This window comes from Aphidius gifuensis, linkage group LG3 (genome assembly GCF_014905175.1).
Source record: "Aphidius gifuensis isolate YNYX2018 linkage group LG3, ASM1490517v1, whole genome shotgun sequence".
Classification (NCBI taxonomy): Eukaryota; Metazoa; Arthropoda; class Insecta; order Hymenoptera; family Braconidae; genus Aphidius; species Aphidius gifuensis.
This window is the reverse complement of record NC_057790.1, coordinates 24,719,673-24,737,055: the sequence shown is the minus strand read 5'-3', so window position 1 is coordinate 24,737,055 and position 17,383 is coordinate 24,719,673. Positions and strand designations below refer to the sequence as shown.

The 17,383-nt window shown below is 23.8% G+C and overlaps 4 protein-coding genes across 6 annotated transcripts; 3 read left to right on the top strand and 1 right to left on the bottom strand.

Moving 5' to 3' along the window:
• Positions 1-290: 290 nt before the first annotated feature.
• LOC122853168 lies at positions 291-2,650 on the top strand. 2 transcript variants are annotated; one of them, XM_044153460.1, is made up of 3 exons: positions 291-673; positions 839-1,029; positions 1,104-2,650. In XM_044153460.1, the coding sequence occupies exons 2-3, from the start codon at positions 869-871 to the stop codon at positions 2,002-2,004; spliced, it is 1,062 nt and encodes a 353-aa protein (XP_044009395.1). In that variant the 5' UTR covers positions 291-673; positions 839-868; the 3' UTR covers positions 2,005-2,650. The 2 variants fall into 2 exon arrangements, with proteins under 2 accessions (XP_044009395.1, XP_044009396.1); XM_044153461.1 differs by having other exon boundaries at positions 862-1,029; positions 1,104-2,647.
• Positions 2,651-3,064: 414 nt separating this feature from the next.
• Positions 3,065-4,579, top strand: LOC122853166 (CLIP domain-containing serine protease 2-like). The gene is made up of 5 exons (XM_044153459.1): positions 3,065-3,199; positions 3,274-3,595; positions 3,683-3,873; positions 3,949-4,047; positions 4,107-4,579. Exons 1-5 carry the CDS (start codon positions 3,136-3,138, stop codon positions 4,424-4,426), a joined length of 996 nt encoding a protein of 331 aa, XP_044009394.1. The 5' UTR covers positions 3,065-3,135; the 3' UTR covers positions 4,427-4,579.
• Positions 4,580-5,174: 595 nt separating this feature from the next.
• LOC122853165 (protein takeout-like) lies at positions 5,175-7,517 on the top strand. The gene is made up of 4 exons (XM_044153458.1): positions 5,175-5,360; positions 6,384-6,476; positions 6,550-6,831; positions 6,921-7,517. The coding sequence occupies exons 1-4, from the start codon at positions 5,252-5,254 to the stop codon at positions 7,220-7,222; spliced, it is 786 nt and encodes a 261-aa protein (XP_044009393.1). The 5' UTR covers positions 5,175-5,251; the 3' UTR covers positions 7,223-7,517.
• A 699-nt stretch (positions 7,518-8,216) lies between these two features.
• Positions 8,217-17,359, bottom strand: LOC122853163. Of its 2 annotated transcripts, XM_044153455.1 has the most exons (26): positions 17,078-17,359; positions 15,596-15,778; positions 15,384-15,524; positions 15,124-15,306; positions 14,919-15,062; positions 14,668-14,850; positions 14,463-14,594; positions 14,069-14,383; positions 13,713-13,895; positions 13,509-13,640; positions 13,119-13,433; positions 12,704-13,033; positions 12,309-12,629; positions 12,050-12,238; positions 11,857-11,988; positions 11,471-11,794; positions 11,159-11,347; positions 10,954-11,091; positions 10,668-10,778; positions 10,103-10,200; positions 9,816-10,032; positions 9,548-9,730; positions 9,299-9,439; positions 8,905-9,228; positions 8,662-8,844; positions 8,217-8,509 (listed from the first exon to the last, which is right to left on the bottom strand). In XM_044153455.1, the coding sequence occupies exons 1-26, from the start codon at positions 17,343-17,345 to the stop codon at positions 8,319-8,321; spliced, it is 5,250 nt and encodes a 1,749-aa protein (XP_044009390.1). In that variant the 5' UTR covers positions 17,346-17,359; the 3' UTR covers positions 8,217-8,318. The 2 variants fall into 2 exon arrangements, with proteins under 2 accessions (XP_044009390.1, XP_044009391.1); XM_044153456.1 differs by lacking the exon at positions 10,668-10,778 and having other exon boundaries at positions 8,227-8,509.
• Between the last annotated feature and the right edge of the window lie 24 nt (positions 17,360-17,383).

Below are 17,383 nucleotides of genomic sequence, written 5' to 3'. Positions count from 1 at the left end.
TTAAAATTATGTACATTTTAATTATGAAGAATTCAAAATTCAATCATAAAAATATCAAAAATAAATACGTAAATATATAAATAAATAAATAAATAAATAAATAAATAAATAATAATAAATTTTTAAAGAAATTTTTGAAAATTCATAGATAACTGATTTTAAAAATGATAATAAAAAAATATTTTATAAAAATAATTGAATTAATAAGTCACAAATAAAAGAAGTTTTTAAAATTTAATTAGTGAATTTTTTTTTTAATTAATTAACTATTGGTATATTGTTTAATTTTATTTTTTACAATTATTTATTAATTTTTTGTTTACAGTAATATCAAGGTCTTGCCAGTTGATAAATATGTTTAATGATGCTCTTGATTTTTGACCTAGCTCAAAATATATATAGATTAATACCATGACAACGTTAAGGGATGCTTTTAACCCGGGCAGTTGACGTAAATCAAAGTGCGCACGTCAAATGCATCCCTTAAAAAAATACTAAAATTAATAAAAAAAACATAAATGATAATAATTCATCAGTTTATCGGATGGATGATCATACATCAAATGTTGTATCATGTGTGTTAATATTCAGAGTTTAAAAATTCATACTAAAGATTGATTTATTTAAAAAAATAATAATATTCACCTGTTGAAACAAAGATTCAAACAAAAAGGTATGTTTTAAAAATAAGAAAAAAAATAAATTACTTACTTGTTAATAAAAATTTAATTTAATATAAAATTTCTTTGATTATTTTTCTAATTAAATTGTTTTCATTTATAAAAAACTCATGTTTTTAATGAGAAAATTTAAATTAATTTACTGATAAAATTTACAGGATATATATTTAATTTTTTTAAGGATAAAAATGGATAATTTTATTCAAAGATTTCATGGACGTACTATTGAAGTAACACCACTTGATGATTTCGTAACTACAAAATTGATTGAAGATTATTTTTCTCAATACGGTGCAATAGAAAAAGTTAAATTTCAAGATGACTGTGCAGTAGTAACGTTTCAAAACAGGTATGATAATATCAATAATAAACAATAATTAATTAATTAATTAATTTCTATTTATTTTTTTTTTGTAATTTTAGATTTCGTGTGGATAATTTACTGGCAATTAACGATCGATTTGAATATTCTTGGGGCAAACATACGTATTATTGGAACATAAAACGACAAACATTTTTTAATTACATAAGAACATATCAAGCTATAATACTGACAAATATAATTTTTTCATTGTTATTGATTTATAATGTTTGTATAATATCAAAGAAATTTAAAACTCCTCAGTGGATAAAATATTTTCTAATATACATCATAGATTATCAATTTGATTTTATTGTTATTGATTTTATTATTTCATTAACATTTGGATTAAATTGTGCTTTAAAATATCAAAAATTTATCAAGCCATACATGTATGTGGTGTTTATTATTTTATTAAAATTAATATCAGCTGATATAACACTTGTCGAGTATTTTGGGATAACAATTTTTGTAATATTACTTGCATTTGTATTTAAATATACAGATGATGAAGAACGAATGAAAAATATTTATTGGGGATTTGTACGTTCAATTACGAGAAAAATAAATGTATTTAGTCTTGGTATTTTATATGACAATGACAATAGACAAAATGAAAAAATTGAAAGACATAAAATTATACGAAATGGAGAATGGATTATTGAAGTTAAAAAATTATACTTGTCAAGGGGTTTTGTCATTAATGGTATAATGATGTATGTACAATTTACATTAGCTAAAAAATATTTTGTTGAATATGAGATTATGGAAGGTATTATTATTATTCATACAGCATTTAGCTTTCAGCTAGGATCATTTGAAAATTACGGTTTTACTTTGAAAAATATATTACTCATTGCTTTTACATTATTTTTTCCATTTGCTAAAGAATATAGTTGTAAAACTATTAAATTACAACTTATAACAATTGTTGAAATTGGTCTTTGTAGAATGTTTTTTTAAATATATGATTTTTTTATTTGAATTTTATTTTATTTTTTATACTTGATGAATTGTCATTTGTCATTATTGATTTGATGAAAAATATTCATTGTTATAGTGTTTAGAATTAATTTTTATTGGAAAAAAAAAAAGTGATAAATGTTATTTTTCAATGTCCAAATTCAATCATGAAAAATATAGCTCAAAAATATTTAATGAAAAAAAATAACAATCAGTAAAATAAATATATATTTGTATGAAAAAAATCTAAAGAAAATATCAAAAAATTTCTGGGTTAATCAATTTGAACGAAAAAAAAAAATTAACTTGAATTTTATAAATAAAAAAAAAAGAAATATTATATTTTAAAAAAATATTTATCAAAATTATATTTAAATGTCAAAATGAGCCATGAAAAATCAGCTCAAATATATATTTAATGTTAAAAAAATACAACTTTGTTAATGATAAAAAATAATAATAATAAAATCAAGGTAAAAATTAACAACCGTGACAAATATACCTGCAAATTATTTGTAAAAAAAAAGACAACATAATATGTTTTCTCTTAAATATATATGTGATTTTAATGTCATATCTGAAATTCTCACTGTTATTGTGTCCAAAAAAATAATTAAAAATAAATAATTCATGGCTGTAAAAATTATCAATGTATTTTTATTATCCAACATGATTTTTTTGTGCATAAAAAACCAGAAAAAATTGAATCATTATACTTACAATTTAAAAAAACAATTATTTTCTACCAAAAAAAAAAAAATTCAAACAAAAGATAATAATATTAATAAATAATAACAATTAAAATTTAAAAATACATCATTGTTTTAGAAGCAAAAATTAGTAAATTATTTAAAAAATCTACTAAAAATATTTTCCATCAGAATATTATTTCAATAACCTTGAGATAAATGCATGAAATCAATTTCTTATCGCAAAATATAATTTATATAAAGCCATAAAAATCATACTAAAACAAAAAAGATTAGCTCAGTTTAATAGTAAACATAGAAATGCCTCGTTAATATATTTTTTTTTTTATTGTTTCAAGCATGATTTTTAAAAAACTTTAAGTTTATTTCTATAGTTGATTTTATTGCACGTATTTCTGCAAACATTTGCAATTTTTAAAAAATGAATATTTGTAAAGTTTTTATTTTTTTATTATTTGGAATTGAAAATATTATTTTAATTAAATGTAATATTAATTATAAAAAAAGAAAAAAAGAAAAAAACAAATTAACATTATTAAAAGATTGTTTTATTTTTCAGCAATTAATACAACTGAACATTCAAAAATTAATATAACTGAGAATTCAAGGATTAATATAATTGAACATCCAAAGATAAATATAACTGAACATCCAAAGTGGCAGACAATTGATCACGACACATGTGGAATATCAAATGCTGATAGAATAATTGGTGGTAAAAATGCATCATTAGGAATGTATCCTTGGATAGTACGTATTGGTTACACTTCAAGTGGAAATGCATTAAAAAAAAAAGAGCCAACTTACAGATGTGGTGGTACATTGATCAACAAACTTTATGTTGTAACAGCAGCTCATTGTGTCTCTCTATTACCAGAAGGGTACCACCTGTTCAAACTTTACATTTTATTATGTTAATTAACTTGCTTAAAAATAAAAATATATTATAATTTTTTTGTTAAAACAAGATTTGAAGTTACTGCAGTTAGAGCTGGTGAATACAATACCGAGACAGATCCAGACTGTTATCAAAATTTTTGTGCAGAAAGTGTTCAAGATTTTTCACCAGTTTCAATAATTGTACATGAAAATTACAACAAGCCACCATTTAAAAATGACATTGCAATTATTAAATTAAATCGTAATGTAACATTTAATGGTAAAATTTATTTATTATCTAAATTTGATTTAATGCATTATATTTTTTTTTAATTTTATAATTTAATTTTTATAGCTTTTGTCATGCCAATATGTTTACCAAGTGGTGAAATACTTGATAGAAATTATACTGGACATACTGCTGAAGTTGCAGGATGGGGAATATATGATATAAGTAAATAAATAAATGTATATTCATTTATTTGATATTTATTAATGATGATTTTAATATAGGTGATCCAAAATCAAGTACAATACTTCAAACAATTAAATTACCAATTGTTGAACCGGATAGTTGTATAACTGCATTTAGAAAACATGCAGATATTGGAATTGAACAAATGTGTGTTGGTGGTGTCAAGGGTGAAGACTCATGTGGTGGTGATAGTGGTGGTCCTTTAATGAAAATTGAATCTACAATTGGACCACCAAAATATTATTTTATTGGTATTGTATCGTTTGGTGCTAAACATTGTGGTAAAACTACAACACCTGCTGTATATTCAAGAATTTCGTTTTACATGAATTGGATACTTGATCATATTGAATTGTAAAAAAAATTAATTAAATAAATTAAATAAATTTTAAATTGTTTTTAATATTCATCATGTTATAATTATTATATAATTATTGTGTAAAAATTTTTTGATCTTGGTTTTTGTATATTATATAGATCAATATAAATTAAAGTAAAAAAAAAAAAAATATATTACGAATATTTTATTTAATTAAATACATATTTTAGTTATTTTTATTTCCAGGCATTTGTGAGTTTTAAAATTAGAAAAAATGTGGCAAAATAATAAAAATACTAAAGAGTTTTTTTTTATTTTATTATTAATTTTTATTTGCAAATTATTATTTACATTTCAAATGAGAGGAAATTTAATAAATTTAATTTTAATTTGATTAATAAATTTATTATTTATTTATAATTATTAAGGGTGTTAATTAAAACCCATGACCTAAATAAAAATCCATACAATGTATGATAGAATGATTTTATTTAACATTAGAAAGGACCGGTATATGAAATTCAACAAAGTAGGGATATCCTTCCCATATAAAACATAAATTTGTAAGAATACTTTACAGTTTTATATAAAATTCAAACCGAACAAGTTTATTTTATTTAAATTTATGTGAATTATTTAGTTTATAATAAATTAACGATGAAAAAAAATTATTATCTTTAAATTATTAGGCTGAAAAACAAAGGCCAAAGTTAAAAAATAAAAGAAAAAAACATTGTTTATTTATTGTATCATTTTCTTTGTGTTTTAATTTTAATTTTTGAAATTTTTTCTCTTCATTAAACAGTGTCATTAATATAAAATTACATCTGTGTTGTGATTAAAAATTTATTCATTTTTGAAAAAATGAATTTTATTAAAAATGCATTGTTAATAGTAATGTGTTGGTTGACGCTTCAAGATGTTAAAGCACTCGAAAAAGTATCATCTAATACTGAGCCTGATTTTATAACGCGTAAGGAATATCAATAAATAAAAAAAAAAAAATATTACAAAAATATATAATTAATTTTAATAAACAATCAATGATTTTAATTGGTAAAAAAGTTGAAATATTTATTGTATCGAAATACATGAATTAATCGAAATTATTATCAAATAATTTAATTTATTTGAGAAAGTTTTAATGAAAACTTTTGTGTTTGAAAATGTATGTTTAGAAAAATTATATTATGCATGTTTAGTTGAAAATCAACATGCATCATCTATGAGATTATTTCAAAATAAATGATTGCATGTATTGCAAAATATATTATCGTCAATCGTAATGACTATTATGAAACAACTTGTAGTAATTTTGATAAAAGAAAAATAATAATATTATGATATACATTGTATAATTGATTCTTTTAATTTTATATTTTTAATAATTATTTAATTTATATTTAAATTATTTATTAGGCATGTATTTAGTAGGTATTTAGAGTAGAATAATACTACTACTAGTCAATGATTATAACCAGTAGATTACATATCGTTGATTATGTCATAAAGATGACGTAAATTGCCGGAGTACATAGTCCGACTTTGAGAAAGTTTGCTGGGGCAGTGAAAGCAAAAGTGAGAGCCTTCATAAACACATGTATCATTGAGAAAAAAAATGTTGTAACTTCCCAAGACTTTTAACAATCAAATTACGAATGAGAAAAAAAAAAAAAAAAAAAAAAAATTCATGTGTCATGAGCTTACATAAGCGCAAGCAAAAAATGGAATTGAAAAAAAAAAAAATACACTGCATTTTAGCAAAAAAATTATGAAACTTGTTTGTAGTTCTCCAAAACAATTTTTAAAAAATAATTAAAATAAAACTTGTTTTATAATTTGTAAATTATATTGGTAAATAATTTTATTTCATTTTTTTTTCGATCGAAATAATCATTGGCAAAGATTATTTCTATAATCATATTAAAATTTGAATTTATTATTTTGTTACAACAACAACAGCTTATTATTAATAATTTATTTTTATATTTTTCAGCGGAATATATACTGCCATGTTCAAGAAAAGATCCAGCAATTGATTCATGTATACAAACTGCATTTAATCATCTAAGACCATATTTAATAAATGGTAAAATTTTCATCTAACATAATTTATCTGTCTTGTAATAATTTTAAATGGATAAATGAATTTTTTTTTAAAGGAATTAGCGAGTTAGATTTGCCACCAATTGAGCCACTTATAATTCCTGAATTGAAAATGCAAAATGGACAAGGAGGAGTTCGTGTTATTGCTCGTTTCTCAAACATATCAGCAATTGGACCAGGAAATTACACAATTCGTAAAGTACGTTCTGATTTAAAAAGTCTTCGATTGGATCTTCATTTAAATATTCCAAGAATTGAATTACAAGGACACTATGAAGTTGCTGGAAATGTTTTAGTTTTTCCAATTCAAAGCCACGGTGATTTTTGGGCTGTTTTTGGTAAATAAATTTTCGAAAAATAATTATTTTCTTTTCTATTATTCTCATTGTAATAGGAATAATAATAAAATTTATTTATTAATTTTTAGGTGATGTTAATTCAGTTGCAAAAGTTCAAGGTGATGATATTGTACGTGATGGTATTCATTATATGAAAATTGCTCGTTTAGTTGTTGATTTTAAACTTGGTAGTTCTCGATTTAAAGTTGCTGATCATTTGAATGGCAATAATGTCATTGGTCAAGCTATGAATCAATTTTTAAATGATAATTCAAAAGAAATTATTGATGAAATGCGACCAGCTGCTAGTGCAAGTATTGCAAAACATTTCAAGTCATTTTTAAATACAGCATTTACTAAAGTACCACTTAAAGTTTGGCTTCATGATTAAAATTTAAAAAAAAAAACAAAGAAACAATATGCTCTTTTCACTTGAGTTTTTTTTTTTTTTTGTTCACTGGCAATTAGTAGATTTATTTTGATGAAATTTATATTTATTTTTTACAGTGATATACCCACCAGTTATTTCGAGTTGTTGCTAATTGTCGTGTCAATTTTATAAATATGTAAATTTTTTTTTTTTTTTTTGTGTTTGATTATTACTGTGTGTTGTTACATATGATATTATAATATTAAGATAATTATTAATGGGAAAGAAAAAATATTAAACAATAAATTAAAAAGCCAATATTCTTGTCTATTATTTATTATGATTTATTAATTTTTTAGTTTAAATTTTACGATATTAAAATTTTTATTAAATTATTTTTTGAAAATGTAAATAAATTTACCGATTAATTTTTTTGGTTGAGTTTTTTAGACGTCACCGATGGTTTTAAACTTTTATAATTTGATCAGCAAAAGATTCTTTTGTATAATTCTTGGTGAAAATATTTTTAGGGGGAATTTTTTCGGAACATTTCTTCACTCAAGTCTTTATCGGAGAAACGTCCGACGAAAGGTTTCCTTGTCAGCAATTTCGGAGAAATTTTTTCGCACATTCCTCCACATGGGTCAGTTTGGGAAAATTTCGGAGTAATCATGGAGAAATTGAAGAAAAAGTCGGAAAATTATTTACTAGTATTTTATATTTTCGCAGTTTCCACAAGGTATATAATATATAATTTATGGTTATTATACCAATGGACAAACGGTTATTACCGATTCAATATTGTGAATCGAAGTTTATTGATACTCCGTTGGCTTATTTCGAAACTGATGCTTGAAATTACAGTCATGACTCATGACTCTAAATTCCAGCATCAGTCTTGGAATAAGTATATCTTTTACTATGTCTACTTTTGAATTGACAAAAGAGTAAAGAATATTAGACATAAAATTAAATAATTTTTTTTATAAAAATATAAATAATGAAACGACAGTTTTAGTATTTAATTTTTATAAAAATTTTATTGCCACACTGATGAAAAGAAAAAAAAAAAAATTACAGTTTTAAAAAACGTATGAATTTTTGATTAATTTATTTTTTAAGATTGTTTTATATGGGTGACTGGAGCAGGATTTTGATCTGAACGAAAACATGAAAGAAGAAATCCTGTATACATTGCGAACAGTATTGTGATTAATAATACTAAATACATATAGACATTTAATTCTGGTGTACGGAACCGATTTTTTTTTAACCATTCAAGTACCTCATCTTCTTTATGCAAATCACCTAAAAATTAAAACAATCAAATGATACCATGAAATGCAAATTTATAGATACCCTTTCTTTGATATTTATTTTAAAATAAAACGCTTGTTTTTCCATAAATTTCTATCAGTTTTGTTTCTGCTTTTTTTGTTAAATTATATTTTAAATTTTACCTCGATAAATACTGGGAAATCTTCGACGAAAATAAACAATTGCTGGTAATTTAGTAACTCCCCATTTTCTAGCATAACGTGGATCTGCCATTTTGACAAATGTAATGTCTAAATTATCAGTTTCATCATCAATTGTTTCTAATTTTTTATGTATAATTGTACTCTCATCATCATCACGATCATCTATCAAAAAATCCATTTATAAATAACATAAATAAACTCCTAAAATAATTTAATACTTACAAAAAAATACACTGAGAAATTCATTTTCATTTAACAATTTATCCAACATTTTTCTATTAACTTCTTCAATTTCATTTTTAATTTCAAATACATCTTGTGATGTAAGCCATTGTAGAATTTTTTCTTCATTTGTTAAATCACCATCATAAATTAATGGAATTTTTTTACGAAAATAAACCAATGAAGGTGTATTAACAATTCCATATTTTTTAGCAGCATCAGTACTTGATATTTTAACAAAATCAATACCAAATAAATCTGCTTCACCATCAATCATTTCAAGTGCTTCCATTATTTCATCACACTCTTGACAATCATCATCAACTAAAAGGAACATTTTTTTTTCAATTAAATTACATCCCCTTTAATGACTTGAACAAGTTTATGTACTTACAAAAAAATACTGCAAGAAATGGTGACTCATCTAAAAGACGTTCGAGCATTCTTTCATTGACTGATTCAATTTCATCAGCTAGTTCTCTGTTGTCATCATCAATAAGCCATTCCAATACTGAATCTTCATTTTGTAAATCCCCTGTGAATGAAGTTGATAATTATTTTTCAATAAAATCAAATTCATATTTATTTTTTTCTTATTATCAATCAAAAGTATTTTTATTTATTTGAAATAATTAACACATACCTTCAAATAATAATGGATTTCCATTACGAAAATAAACCAAAGCTGGAAATGTTTTAATTGAATATCTTTTAGCCAATTGTACATCTTGTATTTTCACCAAGTGAATACCAAACACATCACATTCATCGTCAATTCGTTCTAGACCCTCGAGAATTTCATCACAAATATTGCAGTTCTTTCTGTCTAAATTTAAAAAGCATATCTATTTTTATTGATGCATTAAATATTTAATAATAAAAAAATAAAAGCTTTTAAATATAAATATTACAGAAATAAACTGCTAGATATTGTGTATCCTCAACTGATGCCTCTAAAATAGTTCTCGTTATTGATTCAATTCTGTCTTCAGTTTTTTGTGTAATTAGCCATTGTAATACTTCTTCTTCTTCATTTAATTCACCTTCAAAAACACTTGGTGTTTGTGATTCAAAATAAACCAATACTGGAAAATCAGTTATACCATAATCTTCAGCAACTTTAGCATCCTAAAATAAACATACACCATATTGATTGTTAAATATTTTTTAAATATATTATACTGATGATAAAATTTACCTGAGTTTTGATGAATGTTATTCCATGTCGATCACAATCATCATCTATATTTTCAAGCTCTTCTAATATTGTTGCACACTGATCACAATCATCAGAATCTGTTGAATAAATTTACACTAATTATAATATTTCTATTTGTTTAAATTAAAATCAGAAAAATACAACAACAAAAATTAACTATTCTAATACGAGGAAGGATATATTTATTATTTGGATGAAGGTGAAGATATTTCATCAATTAGCAACAAGGCTATAAGGTTCATCCAACTTCAAAGTTTATAAAAATGATCATCCAAGTGCTAAAAAAACTATGAAAAAATATAAATAAATAATGCAAATACAAGGAGGTCAAATAAAAACCATTCACTAAACGTTGATCATTGAATTTTCTATGAAGATTTCTGTTGTGTTTATTTTAGTGTAGGTTAATTAATTGTAAAAAAAAAACTGAAATGATCCTATGAAAAAACACGACCTAAATTTTAACAATTAAATTCCAAAAAAACATTTTAAACAAAATAAAAAAAACAAAAAGCAGGGTTGTTTTTGTTATTGTTATTGATACCATTGGCATCTTTGATAGCTTCCTCATTTTCGGTAATCTTCTGCTCTTGCTGATGACGCATCTGCTTGCGGAACGCTTTTGACTGGCACAAGTCACAAAGCGTTCTGTTCCCTACGAGCATTAGTACATATCAGCACGTACAAAAAAATAATAAAATATATTGAAAATAGTTATTCCAGGTCCATTAGTTATACTCCAAACATAAATTTTCTTTTTTTTTTTTTTTAATTGACAATATTTGAAATGAATTGTAAAATTGTTTAGTAGATATTTTTTTTATACTTACAAAAATAAACAGCAAGTGATTCTGATTCACGAATCATGTGAAGTAAATTTTCACCTTCTAAATCTTCAATTACATCACTTGATGGATCCTTTTGCATTGTTAGCCATGTTAAAATTTGATTTTCATCATATAAATCACCTGTGTATTGGTAAAATTTAAAAATCATTAAATTAATAAACTTTGAGGGCAGCTTTGAATTTCTTACCTGCATAAATGACTGGATCTTTTGATCCCATCTTGAAAAATAAAATAGCTGGAAGTGCAAAAACACCATATTCACGTGCCAATTCTTTATCGTCAATTTTCACAAAATTTATTCCAAGATTATCAGCATCGTCATCAATGTGCTCGATTTCAACTAAGACTCTGCTGCACTGCTTGCAGTCTTTGCTATCTATCAAAAGTAACCATGTTATTTAAAATTAAATGGACCATTAATCATTTTTAAAATATCATTTAGTTTAAAATAAATCTTCAATGTATAATTAATATTCTATGTGTTATAGAAAAAACTCACAGAAATAAACTGCAACATAATCAGAAGTTTGACGAATTTTATGAAACATTTTTCGATTAATTCGTTCAATGTGATCAGTCAGTTCCATATTATCAGGGTTTGTTAACCAGTCAAGTATTTCTTCTTCGTCATCCATATCACCATCGTAATTTATAAATTTTCCTTTACGAAAATATGTTATTCCTGGTAGAGTTCTAAATCCATATTTTTTTGCCATCAAATAATCATCCATTCGAACAATTTTAATTCCATACTCGGATGCATCATCGTCTATGAGTTCAATGTGTCTTAAAATTCGTGGACTTTCTGGATCATCATTTGAATCTAAAAAAAATTTAAATATAAAATTTATAAATCAATAATTATTATAAAAAAAATTTACTTACAAAAAATAATTGCTAAAAATTCTTTCGTTTCAATGAGAGTTGTCAATTCAGCTCGATCAATTTTATCAATGCTTGCATCATTTCTCTGTTTCAGCATCCAATTAAGAACATTATTTTCATCCAATAAATTTTCTATAAAAACGAATTTATACAATAAATAATTGTTAATTAATTTTTAATAATAAATACTAACCATCATACATAATGGGAACTCCAGTTTCATAATAAACAAGTGCTGGAAATGAAAATATTCCTGATTCAGCAGCAAGTTTTGAATCTTTAGATTTAACAAATTGTATTCCATATTTTTTAGCATCATCATCAATTGTTTCTAGCTCTTCAAGTACATCAGGACATATTTTACAAAGTTCACTTTCATCATCTGCAATTAGCCATACAAAAAATGATAAATAAATAATTTAAATATCATCAAAAAATGTAAATTATCTTACAGAAAAATACAGCAAGATGTTCAACACTGTTGATAAGTGTTTGAAGTGTTTTACGATCTACACTTTCAATGACATCTGGAGTTGAATGACGAAGTTGTAATATCCATTCTAAAATTGCCTCTTCATGCATCATATCACCATCATATATTTTTCTAAATTGATGACGATAAAATGCAAGTGCTGGAATGTCAGCTAGATCATATTCTTTACGAATATTTACATCTGATATTTTAACAAAATCAATATCCTCTTCTTCACATTCATCATCAATATTTTCAAGTTCTTGTAATATTTTTTGACTTGGTTTATCTTCTTTCATATCTGTCGATTAATTTTAATACATTAAATTTAAATGTGTTTAAAATTAAATTAAGATAACAAATTGAATAACTTACAAAAAAATACAATAACATAATCGTTTTCATCAAGAATAGTTTCCAACATTTTAGGATTAACTTCTTCAATTTTTCCTGGTATTTCTAATGTACGTTCATCAGTTAGCCATAATAAAACTTCATCCTCATCTTCAATGTCACCTTCATAAGTTAGTGGCTCTTGATTTCTAAAGAATACCAATGATGGAAAAGTTTTTACATTGTATTTTTTAGCAACTGATATATCTTCAGTTGTCACAAACATGATACCAGTTTCATCTAGCTCATCATCAATACTTTCAAGTTGTTTTAAAGTTTTGTCACAATCATCACCATCTTCACATTTATTACCTGTAACAGTTAAAATTATATTCATCATTATTCATGAATTGAAAGCTAACTCAATTATTTTATGTATATTTATATTTTTACTTACTAAAATAAACAACAACGTATTCATATTTATGAATCATATTTGTAAGAATCTCATCAGTAACTTCTTCTATTGTTGCTGTATTTTTTTGTTCAAGTAGCCATTCTAATACATTCTCTTCATTGATCAAATCATCTTCATATATTGTTGGAATTTGATTTTCATAATAAACCAAAGTTGGAAAATGATCTATTCCCAATATTTTTGCTTGTTCAGCACTGTCAATTCTAACAATGACAATTTTTTCATGCTCAAGATCATCATTAATATTTTCTAGCTCATTTAAAATTCTTATACTTCGTTTTTCATCTTTTTTATCTAAATTAAAAAAATTAATTAATATTAGGTTTAAATATAAAAATTAATTATATATAAGTAAAATAATTAACTTACAAAATAGCACAGCAAAATATGGAAGTTCTTCAATGAGTTTCTCCATCATTTTGTCAGTAATTTCAGGAATTTCACGATGTTTTTTTTGATACACTAACCATCCAAGTAATTGTTCTTCTTTCATTAAATCACCTATTAAATATTAACGATTAAATTAGACAATTGATTGATGTAAAAAAAAAATATAATCATCAATGATTTTACCATCGTAAATATTTGGAATTCCTTTTTCAAATAATACAAGCTTTGGCAATGAATTTAATCCATATTTACGAGCTTCATTTTTATCATCAATTTTTACAAATGAAATTTCATGATGATCACATTCATCGTCAATATTTTCTAGTTCTTGAAGAACTTTCATACTTTTTTTTTGTTTTTTATTATCTGTAAATAAATACATATTTAAATATGAAACTAAAATTTTATAAAGAAAAAATTATTAATATTTTAAAATTTCTTTTTTTAGCAATTGATTTATCTAACAACTCAAATCCATATGACAGATGACTTATTAAACTACTGTTAATATTTAAAAGAAAATACACACCAGAACTTACAGAATAAAACAGCAACATGTGACATTTTTTCAATAACAATATCCAACATTTCATCAGTGACATCTTCAATTTGATCAATAAATTGTTGTTCTTCAAGCCATGAAAGTACTTGTTTTTCATCTTCAAGTTCTCCTTCATACATTGTTGGTACACCTTTTTCAAAATAAATAAGAGCTGGTAATTGATCAATGCCATAATCTTTAGCCTCTTCTGTATTATCAATTTTAACAAAAACAATTCCAAGCTGATCACATTCATCATCAATATTTTCCAATTCCAGTAATACTCGCTGAGATTCATGATCATTGTTATCATCTATGTATATAAATAAAAACAATATCAATAAAATTATAATGCTCACAAGTTATAAAAAATAAAAAATACAAACACTTACAAAATAATACTGCAATTGTTTTTCCTTCTTTGACTAAACGATTCAACATTTCATCAGTAACATCTTCAATTTCATCTTTTTCCAATTGTCCCAATAACCACTCGAGAATTTTATCTTCATTCTGTACATCACCTGAATAAAGAAATTGAAATATTAATTTATTTTAAACATTAAAAATATATAGTGCAATTATTTAAATTCATACCATCATATACACTTGGAATTTGATGCTCAAAATAAACAATTGCTGGTACTTGATCAATTCCAAATTCTCTAGCAGTATTTTTATCATTAATTTTAACAAATTGAATACCATGTTTATCCAAATCATCATCAATTTTTTCCAACTCCCAAAGTACTTGTGAAGAAATATCTTGATCAGTTTCATCTAGAAAAATTATATTCAATTAATTCCATACATTTTTTCATATTTAAATATTATAATCAATTATTTACAGAATAAAACCACAAGATTATCCATATTTCCAATTAAAGTGTTTAAAGTTTTTGCTGTAACATCTTCAATAACATCTTCTTCATCACCAGTACTTTTATTTGCAACTAGCCATTCTAAAACATCCTCTTCTTTACTAAGTTCATCTAAAAACAAAATTGTAATTGTAATAAATAATGAAAATTAATTAGAAAAAAAAATACTTACGTTCGTAAATAATTGGTATTCCATGACGATAGTAAACAAGAGTCGGTAAATTACCAAGATTATATTCATCGGCTAATTTATCATCACATATTTTTACAAAAGCAATATCAAGTTGATCAGCTTCATCATCAATATTTTCAAGCTCTTGTAAAGCTTTTGCACACTTTTTACAGTCCAGATCATCTAGAAATATAAATATATAATTAGACATTGTTTAATTTGTTTTTAAAATTTTTTTAAATAAATAAACAACAACTTACAAAAAAGTACAGCAACAAAATCTGTATCTTCGACAATTTTATTTAAAATTTTAGCATTAACTTCTTCGATTCTGTCGGGTAAGTCCATTGCTTCAAGACTTGTTAAAAAATCAAGAACATTTTCTTCATCCATCAAGTCACCTTTAATAGATAAAAAAATTTAAATTAATATTTATAAATTAAATAAAACAAGTAGTATTTTTTTTACATACCATCATATATAATTGGCTCTTTATTTCTAAAATATGTAAGAGCTGGAAAATTTCTAATGCCATATTGTTTTGCCAAACGTTTGTCATTAATTTTAACGAAATCCACACCAAATGTGTCTGTATCATCGTCAATTTTTTCAAGCTCAGCCAAAACCTTGTCACATGTTGTACAACTTCTTGCATCTTTAAATTAAAAATTCATTCAACCATCAATATTTATTTATTAACTAAAAATATGTGTCTCAATTTCATCAAGGGTATATAGAATTTCATTTTCATTTTCATTTATTTATTTATTTCTACAAGCTCAAAATTATTTTTTTATAATCAATGATTTATTTTTATACTAAAATTATACATTGAAATAAAAAAAAAAATAGTTTGAAAATAAAAAAGATAGTTTTACTAATGGCAAGTGTATTTTTATCTAATATAAAATAAAAATTTTGGTCTTTAGCAGTGCTACTTTAGCTGGGTAATTTTGTCAGATAAAAAGTACTTTGAAATACATATAAATAAATAATAAATATATAAAATAAGAAAAATAAAATTTACAAAATTTCATCCATCATCTGTGTCACAGTGAATAAACAAAATTAAATATATAGAAAAAAAAAGCCTGATCATCTGACAAAAAATATATATTGTATGTATAAAAATAAACATAATCTCAAAACAATTGATGATTCATCTGTATAATAATGTTAATTGTCTAGTTAAAAATCATAGTAGTCTTGGTATTCAATAATACTATATAATTCCTAAAAAGAATAAATTTAATTGAGCTTAGAACAACCTAGAAACGTCACTGATTTTTAATGGATGGTTTATATTGTACAACATAGTTAATGAGATACTTTGAAAATAAATTCAGACTACGTGAGCAGAAAATATTTTCTACAGCAAACATTCTAAATGTGACGAATTTTTTCATATATATTTTTATTTTTATAAATTACTATGTGATTTTTTATGTTTTTTTTTTTTTTCAAATTAAAAAACATATAGTCTTCAAGTTTTCATAGAAAAATTTGATTTTTTTTTTTCCCTCATTTATGTTTAGTATATAAATAAAAATAAAATACATGTTTTTTTAGCATAAGAAAATGTTTATGTGTGTGTTGTAGAAAATAAAATATAAAAAAATATATATAACAAAAGAGAAAAAAAAAAAAAAAACGATGGGTAGATGGAAACTAAGACGCCAAAGTACTAAAAATATCTTCTACAGTTTCTATAATTATCCACGCAAATGTGATGAACTACATGATAACATTAGTGGCTGATTTAAATTTTTCCAAGCTTTTATTTATAATATATAATTGTTGGATAAACATTAGTTGATGTAATAAATATTTTTAGATAAAAATTGCATTTGAAATTATTTAAAAAAATGTTTCGATTGTTGAATGTTGTTTTTTTTTTGTAGAATTAATTGTTTAAAATAAAAAAAAATAAAGTTGCTAGAAAATGTTGACTCACACCAATAAACAGCCACAAAGTCTTTTTCATTCAAAAGACGTTCGAGTTGTTTTGTATTGACTTCTTCAATGACTGACTCAGCTGCACGATTATGATGATCAGATAATGTTTTTCTTCTTGTAACTGAATCATCATATTTTTCACTTTGTGTTACTGGAATATCATTTGTTATTTTAGTTGCACATTTAACATAATTACAACTATAAGTTATAATAAATAAAACACTAAGTAATTTAATAAAAATAATATTTGGCATTGCCATAGCCATGTGCCAAAAAAAAATTAACTCGCGCTGCGAGTGTGTTC

Coding starts and splice junctions, on each gene's coding strand:
- LOC122853168 (XM_044153460.1), top strand. CDS start 869: ATGGATAATTTTATTCAAAGATTTCATGGACGTACTATTGAAGTAACA. Junction 1,030..1,103: donor GTAGTAACGTTTCAAAACAG/GTATGATAATAT, acceptor TTGTAATTTTAG/ATTTCGTGTGGATAATTTAC.
- LOC122853166 (XM_044153459.1), top strand. CDS start 3,136: ATGAATATTTGTAAAGTTTTTATTTTTTTATTATTTGGAATTGAAAAT. Junction 3,874..3,948: donor TCGTAATGTAACATTTAATG/GTAAAATTTATT, acceptor TAATTTTTATAG/CTTTTGTCATGCCAATATGT. Junction 4,048..4,106: donor ATGGGGAATATATGATATAA/GTAAATAAATAA, acceptor ATTTTAATATAG/GTGATCCAAAATCAAGTACA.
- LOC122853165 (XM_044153458.1), top strand. CDS start 5,252: ATGAATTTTATTAAAAATGCATTGTTAATAGTAATGTGTTGGTTGACG. Junction 5,361..6,383: donor TGAGCCTGATTTTATAACGC/GTAAGGAATATC, acceptor TATATTTTTCAG/CGGAATATATACTGCCATGT. Junction 6,477..6,549: donor AAGACCATATTTAATAAATG/GTAAAATTTTCA, acceptor TTTTTTTTAAAG/GAATTAGCGAGTTAGATTTG.
- LOC122853163 (XM_044153455.1), bottom strand. CDS start 17,345: ATGGCTATGGCAATGCCAAATATTATTTTTATTAAATTACTTAGTGTT. Junction 15,525..15,595: donor AGAGCCAATTATATATGATG/GTATGTAAAAAA, acceptor TATCTATTAAAG/GTGACTTGATGGATGAAGAA. Junction 9,440..9,547: donor AAATCCATTATTATTTGAAG/GTATGTGTTAAT, acceptor CTTCATTCACAG/GGGATTTACAAAATGAAGAT.